Source organism: Diabrotica virgifera, chromosome 2 (assembly GCF_917563875.1).
Source record: "Diabrotica virgifera virgifera chromosome 2, PGI_DIABVI_V3a".
Taxonomy (NCBI): domain Eukaryota; kingdom Metazoa; phylum Arthropoda; class Insecta; order Coleoptera; family Chrysomelidae; genus Diabrotica; species Diabrotica virgifera.
The window spans coordinates 67385017-67399685 of NC_065444.1; the positions used below are offsets into that span (position 1 = coordinate 67385017).

Genomic DNA, 14669 nt, shown 5'->3' on the forward strand with positions numbered 1-14669 from the left:
TGAAAAAGGCTGGGCACCCCAGAAACCAGACCCCACATCCTATGGATAAGAGAGTGGAAGAATTAGTATAAAAACCTTTTATAAATATTTTTCTGAAGTTTAGTTGGACCTATAACGAAAAACTGATCAAATGGCAATACGTTACGAAATTGGGTGGAAGAGATCAAATAGTGTTAGAGTTGTGACTAGTCGATTTAATAAAAACTGTGGAAAAAGTTAAAGTAGATTATTTTGGAAGACTAGTAGAACTTAAGGGATAATGAGTTAATGTTAGAAACGTCATCTGTTAATAAGTAAAATAAGTAAATTTCCAAACTTCTTTGCTGTTTCCAAACTCTTTTTCATTTATATTAACTTTTCCTCCATATTTACTTATTAACACATGACATTTCTAACATCAACTCATTATCCCTTAACTTCCACTAGTCTTCCAAAATAATCTACTTTAATTGATGGATTCGACCGTTACTTGATGGAAGTTCATTTTATCTAACAATAAAACACTGAAAACGTTTGTTTTCTATACTTCCACAAAATTTATTATAACTAAGTGACTACAGCTGTTTCGGCGGAGTGCCTTTCTCGAACAAACGTTTTCAGTGTTTTATTGTTAGATAATCTACTTTAACTTTTTCCACAGTTTTTATTAAATCGACCAGTCACAACTCTAACACTATTTGATCTCTTCCACCCAATTTCATAACTTATTGCCATTTGATCAGGTTTTCGTTATAGGTCCAACTAAACTTCAGAAAAATATTTATAAAAGGTTTTTATACTAATTCTTCCACTCTCTTATCCATAGGATGTGGGGTCTGGTTTCTGGGGCGCCCAGCCTTTTTCATCACACCTCATTACAGTAAACAATTCTGATATCAAATCACAAATTATTCACTACCTTCTAATTTTACACATATTGCTTGTTTTCCAGTACACCTTCATACATCCATCCAGTTTTAAACCTTTTCAATTCAACTCGATAACTTGGTATAAAAATAAAAAATAAGAAAAAAAAATCCCTATTTCATAAACATGTTTAGTCCTAGATGCCTATGTTACATAAAAGGACCTCATACTTTTGCCAGGTTATTAGTTCAATTGATATTCTTCTTCACTTCCAATATCAACACTCAGGTACCTTAACCAATTAATTCACATATCATTATATCATATCAGTTTCCTCCTGTGACTCATACAACTTATCTTAGTTTCAACACTACTTTAATATCAGACTTCCATTTACTACAGACTCTCTAATTTACTCTGCCATTAGTACAATTAAACCAAACACTCCTTTTAATTCATAGTAAATTAAATTTTCAACAGCACAGTTGGACTTACTTCAATTTGAATAGGAACCGCATTCATCAACCTTTGAATTATGTATAGGTGGCTGCATAGATTCTGGCTAATTCTCATTATAAAAATCATTTCATACTTCACGTTCATCTTACATATTCAAGGTACTTACTTAAATGTAATTATAGCCACAACCTTGTTGATGTTTGTTATTACTATGTTAATTTTCATTAAATATTTTACTAACAATTAGTTGGCTGTCGTAATACAGGGTAAATTCCACGTCACGTTGTCCATCTGTCTTTTGACACCTTTCAGAAACATCACTCATTTTGCATTCAGTTGCCATTAAGTCATTGAAATGTGATCAACTTAATTTGGATCCCACGTGTTGGGAAACCTGTATACTTTACCTTAGGGCATTATCCTGTTTGCCATGTGACCATCACAGGCCTTTTTATTGAAGTATGCACTTTTAAGGCATCTATATTTTATGTAAAGGGTTTTTACCCAGATATTTTTCTTTTGTGGCTCAGCTAGCATCCAGTTTGTAAGTATAACCAACTTGCTCTAACCTTTGTCAAAATTTAAATACTAACTTTATATTCATTAAATCGGTTATACTTATTTTTAGATCGAACACTGATGATGATTTTTTATAAAAATCGAAAACGTTTTGTTGTGATGTAGCCCTTTTAAGGGATTTTTAATAAAAAATTTTATACCTTTTACAAAGGATTTCTTTCCAATTTTAATATTTATTGTCGTTTTCTGTGCTACTTCGATTGATAACTTACTTTGTTTTTCGGTAGATGGCTCTAGTTAATTCGTGACATTTCTTTCTTTGCAATTCGGAAAAGCCTAAAGTGTGATGCCTGGAGAAATCGGAGAGAAGAGGATATGGGACTACTGATGCGGGGGAAAAGACCTCCGAAACCGGTATAGACCCTTCCTGCACTCTCCGATTTAACCATAGTATTATGCAGCTGCTGAATTTTCGTGTTGAAAAGAAATTGAAAATGTTTATACATTCTTAATTTGTAATTTCACATTAACCTTCACTTCATGGATTCACTGTGTATAATAGTTATTGTAATAGATATCGATAATTTATAGTCCAGAGAAACAAGATTTTTCTCGTGACACATCCCCTCCAGGCCTAAACCAAACTTTTTGAGTAGTATGGACATCTATATTAATGGTAGGGGAGCAAAGTATGCTAAATGTGCAGTCACTCGAGCGCTTTGGGGACCTATTGGGTTGTGAAGAGTAGGTCCTAAAACCAAAAAAAGTTAAGTAAAGTTTTCCATTTTAGTGGGCGCTTGCCATTTTTTAATTTAATTTTCCATTTCCAACAATCGTTTTTTCCGATTATAACGCCATCTATCCATAATTCGAAAAAATGTTTCGAATAAAAATTACTTATTTTTACGTAAGGAATCCAAATCTGCAATAAAAAATAAGGGCTCCTATTTAAGATTTTAAAGGAACCCCCCACCCCACATCCATGGGGGGTCGTATTTGATGCCATTCGATAGATATTTCAAAAATATTGAATAAGTGTATTTACAGTTTTTCGATCTGATGTTTATTTCTCGAAATATCGCGGGATTCGTATTTAAAATATTAAATTTACCCCCCACCCCTCTCCGTGGGAAGTCGTGTTTGGTATCATTAGATAGATTTTTAAAAAATATTGAGCACGTATTTTTTAGTTTTTCGATCTGTCATTCATTTCGCGAAATATTCGCTTTTTTCTTGTGAAACTTTGGGACTCCCCCATTTCCTTACGCCCGCCTCAAATCGTCAGATTTTCGAAATATACAATCTTTTGCATGTACTTAACTTACCTTATCTTAATCTGACAATTTCGAGTTTTTTTAAGAATAGATTCTTTTTTCGGGCCCCCCTTAACGAACTCCCCTGTGTTAAGAGCCAATATATGGTAGAGGTACATCTGCAGGGTACCAGGTTTCTCCCTATATGCTAATCTGACGCGCTCGAGTAACTGCAAAAATCCCCGCTTGGGCTCCCCTACCATAATAACCTATATGTTTCCTGCAGCCGATTGTGATGATATACATAGTTATAAACAAATGAAGATCAAAAAACGCTAAATTTTCGCTTTTTTCGTCTATTACTAAAAAGTAAAGCATTCTAAACAAATTTGAGAATAAGAAACTCATAAATCATATAAAAAGCTTCAATAAGGTGGTCGCTGAATATGTCTATCCTTATTTGTTGCTTAGAAAATTGCACAATAAGTCATAAATTTTGAGATTTTATAAATGTTCATAACTTATAAAAAAAATTAAGTTAGATCCTTCTTATTATACAAAATGCTGAGACTCCTTGTGCTTAAATTATATTTTAAATTTTAAAGCCATTGGTCAAATAGTTTTAAAGTTATTTAATTTGTTGATCCCAAATTCATTTTTTTTGCACTATAAGTCAGAAAATTATGAGGTTACAGTAACACTTCGGACAGTTTATGAAAGAAGAACATTTATACTATTCACTTAATTAAAAAAAAACGACAAAAAGTAATTTTAAACGGTGTAAAATTATTTTGCAAGACATGTCGATATTTTGCTTACTTATAAACAATTAGAATAACTTTTTAATCGTTACCCGTAGAAAAAATATTTTTTCATATTTAGAAAGCCTGAATTTTTATACACATTTAAAAAGAAAAACAATTGTCCTAGGACAATTAGGGACGAAGTTAGCCCCCTCTTTTTTAATTCACATGTTCTTACAAAATAATTTTGCAATATTTATAATTACGTTCTCCTTGGTGATCCTTGTGAGTTGGTCCACTACTTTAAAGGTAGAGGTTATCAACTGTGAATTAGTAACCGAGGTTTCTGGCTCTCTTGTTTGGTGTTGATGGCATCATCTTAGTTTTCTCCTAACTTAGTTGCTGGCCTATATTTTTGAGGCATTTGAGAAGGTGGTACACATTTCTTCTAGCCTGCGTGTTGTGCGGGCAACTAGCCACACATTATGTGCATATGTCAAAATTTGAGATGATTTATTAAAACTGTTTCCTCTGTTGTCAATTCGGGCATTTCTGACCGCCTTTTCTAGAGCTATGTTGAAAAGAAGACACGCCAGTGCATATTGCTTATAGCTTATATGTATATTCTTCTTTGATAGTCGACAAATACTTACTAATTCTGTATTGTTTAAAAACTACTTTTGAAAATATAGGCAAAATCCAGGGAGATTCGGAATAGAACGCAATTCAGTATTTGTTAAAAATCATTTTTGAGTAATCATCACTTACTTCCATAATATTGCCACAAATGTCACATGATATAAACAGTGTAATCATAACAGACATTTACTCACTCTCAAGAATTTCTAGTTCATGCACTCAAGTGTAAAATATTATAACAGCTGATGCTTGGGTTGCAGATCACTTATACTTTTATGTAATAAATAATTATGATCTACATACCTATTCCACAAAATATAATCAAACAACTGTGGCGCTTTATTTTTTTTTTCTCGATATCGATATTTTCAATAATATCGGTACTGGTATCGACAATACAAGAGTATTGTATTGATTTCAGGTAATGGGTATCGTATCGACATTAATATTGCTAAGGTATGTATTGTATCGGTATCGTATTGGTTTTCGATACGATATCAATACAATATCGATATTTTTGTCGAATATCGTGAAACTCTAGTTTCAAAGGCCTGTGATTGTTCACCCTCTATTTCGACTTTGCAAACAACTTTACGCATTTACTTAACCAATCTTATGAGTTAATCGGGAATGTGGAAAATATTTTGTATGCTGTATTAACAGTACCTATGAAGAAATAAAAATATCGGAAAAGAAATAAAAGACAGAATTTACAAAACAGATCAATAATGACATACGCGGCAGAAACACGACCCGACACAAAGGGGACAAAAAGATGAAAACCCTTAGAAAAATCGAGGGTAAAACTCTATGGGACAGAGCTAGAAGAACAGATATACGACGGTTATGCAAGGCGGACAACATTAATAACTGTGTAAGAAACAGAAGAATAGAATGAAATGATCAAATAAGCCGATTGACAACAAATAGAGTAGTAATGACAGCGAGAGACGGTTCCCCAGTAGAAAGACGATCAGTGGGAAGACCACCAGAAAAAACAGACAGAGTCATGTCTATGCAAAAAGAAGAAGAAAAAGAAACATTAAGGAGAGTTATTACCCTATAGTTTCTACATTCCAATTGATCGCCCTTTTTGTGTAGCGGGCAAACGATTACAATACACCACTCTTCCGGGATTTGTTCCTCATTCCAGCCTCTCAGTATTATTTTATATATTTGATTAGTCAGTTTTAACTATTTAGAATGGGAAATAAGCCACAATATTATTAAAAAATGATTTTTGTTAACGTTTCGACGCCCAAATCGGGTGCCGTTGTCAAAATACAAAATACTATTCCCATTCTAAATAGTTAAAATTGTAAAAATGCCACAAGAAAATAGCTTCAGAACAACATTGATTAGTCAGAGTAGCACCTTCACATTTAATAGGTTCCGGGGGTATACCATCACTTCCTGGAGATTTATTATTTTTAGGTGTTTTATTGCATCTCGTACTTCTTGAATTAATGGAGGCTCTAACGGTGTATGTATTGTTGTTTGCTCCTGGGGGTGGTTGATTTGGATCTTCTACTTCGATAGTAAGTAGTTCCTTAATGTTTCGCCCACCTTTTCAATACTTCTTTTTTAGTATTGAGGTACCTATACAAATTTTTTACATAGGATGTTGTCGTTATTCTTGTGGATTTTCATGTCTGTATTTTGTGAAATATACATATAGGAAATAGCGGTGTGATTCAGTTACAATTCACGCCAGAAAACATATTTATCCAGCGTTATCCCGAATGAAATAGACCCGCCACCAATACCTAATTTAAACTCAATTATTCGTGAAATTATTGTTGAAGTTGCAGATTCCAGAGGGCAAGTAATAAAATTTACGGCCTCAATTTCAGATGTTACCCACAAACACGGTTAATTTTGATCCAGACTAAACCTGTGTTGAATATTCAATAGCTCGTTAAGATACTTCGTAGTTCTCTCTATCTTGGCAATATTTCCCAGGTCGTTCGGAAGGAGCAATAAAATTTACGGCAAGTGCGAAAAAGTAGTTTTGCTCATAGCATGCCATAAAAGTTGATCCTATACTTCATGTAACGATGTGGATTTACGACATATTTATTTAGCTTAAGTTTGAGATCCAGCAATATATTATATACATACACGTATATAATGTGTAGTGATACGTAAGGAATAGTGTTGAACTGTCGGGAATTGTAATCTGTGGCTTAGATTGAAACTAAATTTATTTTGTTGAATTCGATATTTCGATGAGTATTTATTTTTCATCTTCATCAGGAAAAAACTACAAAATTAACTAACAATAGGGAACTTTTTTGTTTTGTTTTCTAATAATGTTCAGTTTTGTTTAAAAAAAAGATTTCCAAAATTTTACGTCTAAAAACCTCATACTAACTTAGAAGTACAAATTCGATCATTTCAAATGATCGAAACAGCGCGCGAACCCTTGTGACGTCATATTATTATATATTTTGTAATGAGAGTTTTGATGTCTCATGTTATTAGTCCTGTCGCCAGGGGGGGTACAACGGCCTTCTGTATTCAGATGGACTTACCCAAGTTTTTTTTATGTATTTTGACCTGTAGAACACGAAATTTTTGGGTAACAGTTGATCCGGATGTCGATAAGATTGTTATAAACCAAGAAGTTGAGGAATCACATAACAGCGATTTCTCGCAAAACAAAACATTTTTTTGTATTTTTTGGGCCACTCTAACCAAAAAATGTTCCTACAAATTTTTTCGTAGGATGCATAGTTTTCGAGATAAACGCGGTTGAACTTTCAAAAAAACGAAAAATTGGAATTTTTGAACCCGAAAAACTTTTGATTAAAAAATAAAATAGCAATTCTGCTTACCGCATTTGAAAGTTCAAGTCAAATTATATCGGTTTGAATTATCTGTATTGCTAAAAATGTATTATTTTATTGTTAAAACAAAGCTATAAACACCTAGTGCTTGAGTGATGTTTCAATGATTTCTCATTTAAAATCGAACGAGTACGTAGAGAAGGTAAAAGTGCAAGAGGGGCTATTTCTAAGTAGCATGCATTAAAACGCATGTATTAGGCACGGGAAACACTATGTGTTTATAGCTTTTTTTAACAATCAAAAAATAAATTTTTAGCAATGAAAATATTCAAAACAGATATAATTTGACTTAAACTTTTAAAGGCGGTAAGCAGAATTGCTATTTTATTTTTTATTCAAACGTTATTCGGGTTCAAAAATTGCAATTTTTCGATTTTTTGAAAGTTCAACCGCGTTTATCTCGAAAACTATGCATCCTACGAAAAAACTTTTAGGAACATTTTTTGGTTAGAATGGCCCAACAAATACAAAAAAATGTTTTGTTTTTCGAGAAATCGCTGTTATGTAATTCCTCAACTTCTTTGTTTATAACAATCTTATCGACATCCGGATCAACTGTTACCCAAAAAATTCGTGTTCTACGGGTCAAAATACATAAAAAAAACTTGGGTAAGTCCATCTGAATTAAGAAGGCCGTTGTACCCACCCTGGCGACAGGACTATATAGATTCATTAAAATTAATTATATGTTATTGATAACAAATAACAACAGTAATTAAAACTGCTAAGTATATTATAATAAACTTTATTTTACATAGTTGCAATTAAAGTTGAGTATAGAGGGTGTTCCGTCAATATGTGTGAAATTAAAAATATAGTCCGTCCGCTATAACTTTTTCCATGCGGTACGATTCATTTTCAATCAAATTAAGTCAAAACAGAAAGTGAAACGTACGGCGATGTATGTAGTATATAGTATACAGTATACAAAATGTATATACACATCGACGTTCGTTTCAATTTATGTTTTGACTTAATTTGATTGAAAATGAATCGTACCGCATGGGAAAAGTTATAGCGGACGGACTATATATAAATCGTATCTTTTTGCGTTAATATGATGGACCCAATGAATTATATACCTATACTCATATAATATATACCTTTTATTTTACGAAATTATATTTAGTTTTATAGGATAAACGACTGGGTGAAAACTGGAGTGGGGCGGCGGTCACGTCTTGTGTGAAATTATCTAAAGACAACATTTAAAACGAGGGGAACAACATTTAAAAATGAATGGATGACAGAGGATCTTTTAAATTCTGTACATGGAAAACATAGATTGTAATGTTGTTCTGAAGCTGTTTCCTTGTGGAATTTTTGTAATAAACTATTCTAAATGGAAAATAAGCCACAATTTAACTAAGAAAATAATTTTATTAACGTTTCGACGACCAAATCGGATATCGAAATGTTAATAAAATCATTTTTTTAGTTCAATTGTGGCTTATTTCCCATTTAGAATAGTTTATTACATATATTTTATGAGCTAATTAGATGAGCTAATCCAAGATCCCACAAATAACTTAGTAGAACAACGATTATAAAAACAAATTAAGACTTTTAATTAAAAACATAAGAAATAATAACTGACAAAATAGAAATTGCAAATGAATTAAATACGCATTACAGTACATTAGGACAAAAGTATGGACAAAAAATACCCATTTGTAATGATACATATCAGACGTATCATGTACTTACCGCACCAACAAAGTGCAAATAAAAATAATATACCAAACAACACAGCAAAATACCTTCGTGCGACTCAATTCTTATTGTGTGAAAGGGATAGGGCTGTTTCACATTATAAGAATTTTGAACGTGTGAGGGTTTTCTAGTGCGGTAGTTTTGACGCACTTATCCTTTTCACACAATAAGATTTGAGTCTCAAGAAGATATTTTGTTGTGTTGTTTGGTATATTATTTTTATTTACACTTTGTGGCTGAGGTAGGTATATGATACGGTGTCTGATATGTATCATTACGATGTATCATTACAAATGGTTATTTTTGTCCACACTTTTGTCCTAATGTACTGGATACTTGGGCTAATCTTGGATTAGCTCATACAATCTATGTAATAAACTATTCTAAATGGGAAATAAGCCACAATTTAACTAAAAAATGATTTTATTAATGTTTTGACATCCGATTTGAAGGCCGAAACGTTAATAAAATCATTTGTTTAGTTAAATTGTGGCTTATTTCCCATTTAGAATAGTTTATTATAAAAATGCCACAAGGAAATAGCTTCAGAACCACATTACAATCTATGTTTATCATGTACAGAATTTAAAAGACTCTCCGTTATCCACTCATTTTTAATTGTTGTTCCCCTCGTTTTAAATGTTGTTTTTAGATAATTTCACACAAGACGTGACGGCTCTCTACTCCAGTCGTCACCAAGTGGTTTACCCTATAAAACTAAATATAATTTCGTAGAATAAAAGTATGGTTATATTACATGGGGCGAAATCAAATAATTATAGCGTTGCGGTTATTTTATCGTCGAAGAAAGATAAATAGGAACCGAATTCATTAAGTCCATCCTATGAACGCAAAAAGATACGATTTATATATTTTTATATTCACACATATTGATGGAATACCCTCTATACTCAATGTTAATTGCAACGTGCTATGTAAAACAAAGTTTATTATAATATACTTAGCAGTTTTAATTACCGTTGTTATCAGTAATATATAATTCATTTTACTGTACTTACCAAATGTGTTTTTTCTTTATCACCTAATTCGTCAAATTCACTGTTAAGTGCACGGCATACACCATTCCAAGCATTTCTCGTCAAGTTTCTATATTTATATATTTCTATTGTTTTGTCCCAAAAAACAGGTCTCGCTTCAATTAATGTTATTAATATTTCACTATCAATCTGAGACATCATAATATAAAATATATGCACCTACTTCAAACAGCCACAAAGTGTAAATGAAAATAATGTACCAAACAACCAAGTAAACAACCTTCGTGCGACTGAACGACTGTATCATATGAAAGGTTGGATCAAGTTCCCTATGCTACTGTGTGAGTAAAGACGGCACGGCTGCCGTCTGTTGTTGTAAGCGAGGGACGACATAAACACGGCGACTGCGCCGAACGTTCCAACCACCGTCTAGTGAGAAAGGCTCACTTTCTTTTACAAGCCGTAGATAGCGACTGAAAAACTACCTAACGACTTCTTCACTAACTAATTTTCTAATTTGTTGATAGTCCAGAATAATAGCTCAAACATACTGAAACAGCTAGTTTGGAATGTTGATAAATACCAATGTCAAGACACAAGGTAAAAGTTACGTATCAAAAGGTGAAAGTTACCTATATCAAAACTCGGTAGGAATGGCCCAAACATCAAGTTACGCAGGCTAATGACCCTGTTTTTTTTTTCTAGTAAAAACGTCAGAAAAACTCTTAGATAGGTATATCAGAGATTAAGTGCTGAAAGATAAAGCGACTATGCAGGCTATGAAAGAAGGCTGCAATGGCCCTTGCCAGATGTAAATGAAGTCCAAAAATTAACCTTTGTCTATACATAAGAATAATAAGACCTATGATGCTCTATGGTTCACTGGTAAGGTGGACCAAGATGTGATAGTATGATGCGGCTTTTTAGTTAACGCAAGGAGCCGATCAAACAATGATATATCAGGAGTTAAAGGCGGACCCCGTTCTGGTCATACCTATAAATCGAATGGTCTAAAGGTATAGGTATCTTTGAGAAACATATTAATAACATAATGCCAAAGGGAAAAGACTAGGAGGAAACGGATCCGCCAGTAACTCAAGTTGGTTACAGACGACTCCAAATCCAATAAAGATAGAGAATCCGATATATAGAGCACAAGAGCCAGGACAGAAAGCTGGTGAATCTCTGGAATATATGCCACTACATCGCAGGCAAAAGTTGCCGCTATGCAAAGATATGTTACGGAACTTATATATTGGCAAGTGAAGCATGACCAAATTGTGATCTTCTCTGATAACCAAGCAACTCTAAAAGCACTCATAGGTACAGGGTTAATTGAAGGTTTGTGTGGGACTGTTTAAGTACTCCCTCTCAGGGATACTATCCTGAGTTTCAGTAGTCATTGAATCATGGATGCAAGAAAAGTTTTTTGAAGAGTAAAGAAATGCATCAGGATAAAGGTAGGCTAAAGAGTTCATTAAGGACATGCAGCCAAATTCAGGACCGACTTACTAATGCACAATAAAGACTGCCAAGGTGATAGTAGGCTCAATAAGTATTTGAGTCTTACAGACGTAACGGAAGAGGGTATTTGTCGGTTCTATTTAGAAGAAGAGGAAACCGCTCTGCACGTCTGTCAGTGTAAAGGCCTCACAAGGCTACGCTATCTAAAACTTTCAGAACCGAAAGCATCAGTATATATGAAAGGACAAATCTAAATAATGCGGAAGCTCATTAAGAGAATAAGACACATTTACTTGGACAATGAGAACAAAAAATATCTCTCTCTGATTTTGATTCGCAGCAGACAACCGATGCTGTGTTTGCTCTCTCAATTTGGTTCCAGTAGAATGAGTAGAAGATATACACTCTGTTCTCATCTCTTAGTGATAATGACTAGCGTGGTAACGACGCTAGTATTGTTGGTAAGCCTTTTTATAAACTTGATTGAGCTGTTGTCTGCAAAAACCTAATTATCTCTCCCAATTAATTTGAGCCAGACCTATGATACAGTCCCAATACCTCTAAAATTATATTAATAATTACGCATATGTACATGTACATGCCTACTAAACTACTTCGATTAAATGCGTCCATATACTGATGGTATGGTATAACATTTTAATAAAAGTAGCAGTCAAAATCAGTTTCAAACTTCTCTGCAAATAATGATATTTTCACATTACAACAGATATATCCCATTCTTATTATTTGCATTTTGTGGAAATCAATTTTGCGATCGGTAAAACATAAACGCTAACTTTTTTAAATCCAATTAAACTATTGAATTGACTTACCGAAGCGGTAACTCTGGTAGCACTCGATACAGCCGCTCCCAAGATAGAAGCTCCTTGGTCGCGGGCCTGTCCCGTGAGCGACTGAACCCGCTGAAGGAGGCTCTCACGGGACTTGGCCGGTGAACTTGGAGCCGAAGTCGTCTTCGAGCCGGGCCTCAAGTTAAGCGACAGGTCGCCGGCGGTGCTAGACTGAGACGGTGGAGGTGGTGGAGGAGCCTGGAAAAGATTTTGTATTATTAACTCTAGTAAATTGAAAAAAAAGAATGTGTGTGTACTTTGTACGCACGTAAGAAGTTATACTTCTATTATATGATTTCAACGAAATAAATACACTTTCGAACAGTTTATTTATATTTTATTTAAAGATTAAACTAATTTGTACTTAGTACTTTCCATAAATTTTTATTAGAACAATACCAAATATTTAAAAAAAAATAGAAAAAACCCGGATTACGCACGTAAGAAGTTATACTTCTATTATATGATTTCAACAAAATAAATATACTTTCGAACAGTTTATTTATATTTTATTTAAAGATTAAACTAATTTGTACTTAGTACTTTCCATAAATTTTTATTAGAACAATACCACATATTAAAAAAAAATAGAAACAACCCGGATTTGAACCGGGGACCTCTTGATCTCCAGTCGAACGCTCTACCACTGAGCTATACTACTTTTGTTTGTGAGGGTGCGGACTACAAGATTTCTCAGATATAGTGTCAAATAGACCAAGTAAATTATAAAAATACTTAAAATAATATTACTTATTATCTTATTCCCGAGGTAGAAAAATCCAAAGATACAAAAATTATAATAAATATATTTACTAAAAACACTATTATAGTCTTTCCACACCTTTTTTGGACTAACACATACACATGACTTAAAATATTTAGCAACGAACTCCATACTATCTGTGTTTGCATGAGCGCAGAATAATAAAAATTTACTCCCAATGGTGCCTAAAGAAGTTCCTATAACTTTAAAAAAAATTATTTCATTTAATTTAGAAGACTTATATCGCTTCTCCTAAGCAACATCGACGCAAGTACACATTACTAAAATGCTGGAAAATTGACAATGATATTTTTACAAAGAAGCTAACACAAGTGAAAGGTTAAGTAAGTATTTTTGAAACTGAAATAACTTTTTTCTACGGCCGTGCTAAAAGAGCAATTTTCACGCACGCATTTCGTTTCCGAAAGTTGCACTTTCCCGCACGGCGTGCGGGAAAGTAAAATACCTTGTAATATGGCATTATAATATATTATAATACATACAATAAACTAATATTTAGATATTACTTATTAATTGATGGATTCGACCGTTACTTGATGGAAGTTCATTTTATCTAACAATAAAACACTGAAAACGTTTGTTTTCTATACTTCCACAAAATTTATTATAACTAAGTGACTACAGCTGTTTCGGCAGAGTGCCTTTTTCAAGTGATATAATTTACAATGTGTTTGCCTTTTTAAGTCTTCAACTAAAGAGGTTGAGGAGTGGGGAGCTGTTTGTCTCGAGTTGGTCATTCAGAATTATATCTGTACTTTTCAGTTTATTAATTTCCATAGATTCCATAGACTCCTCAACCTCTTTAGTTGAGGACTTAAAAAGGCAAACACATTGTAAACTATATCACTTGAGAAAGGCACTCTGCCAAAACAGCTGTAGTCACTTAGTTATAATAAATTTTGTGGAAGTATAGAAAACAAACGTCTTCAGTGTTTTATTATTACTTATTAATTTATTTCAAGTTTATCTTATTGTGTTCATGTTTTAATGAAATGAGTGCGATAATTCGATGAAATAAAATTATTTTGATATAATATTTAAAAGTCAGATCAGTAGACAATTACAATGGTTTTGAATCGTCGTCATGCAAACCAATATCGTCGTCGTGGTAACCCATTAAGTATATTGAAGGTTTGGTTGTGACAACCTTGTCAAAGAATTAATTTGTGTATTTTCACTTCTAAATAAAAATTGATATAACTCTATTTTTTGTGAAAGCCACCTGAAGGGTTAACTTTAAAATGTTAAATAGCAACCTATATTTTTTATTGCAGATTTGGATTAATCATAAAAAATTAAGCAACATTTATTTAAAACATTTTTAGAATTGTTGATAGATGGCGATGTAATTGGAAAAAGAGTATTTATTAGCGCCATCTATCAACAATTGTAACAATTGTTTTGAATAAATGTTGTTTAATTTTTCATGACGAATCCAAATCTACAATAAAAATTGGGGTTGCTATTTAAAATTTTAGGGTTACCCCACCAGCATCCATAAAAAAAATTTCAGGGGGGGCCAGACGTGAAGATGTTGCACATTATATTCTG

At 33.1% G+C, this 14669-nt stretch overlaps 1 protein-coding gene across 1 annotated transcript in view; it reads right to left on the reverse strand.

Moving 5' to 3' along the window:
• LOC126880725 (synapsin-like) overlaps positions 1 to 14669 on the reverse strand; it is a 79189-nt gene that overhangs the window by 33143 nt on the left and 31377 nt on the right. Inside the window, exon 2 of the mRNA XM_050644772.1 lies at positions 12317 to 12532. Coding sequence (XP_050500729.1) covers positions 12317 to 12532 — 216 coding nt within the window. The remainder of the gene's footprint in view (positions 1 to 12316; positions 12533 to 14669) is intronic.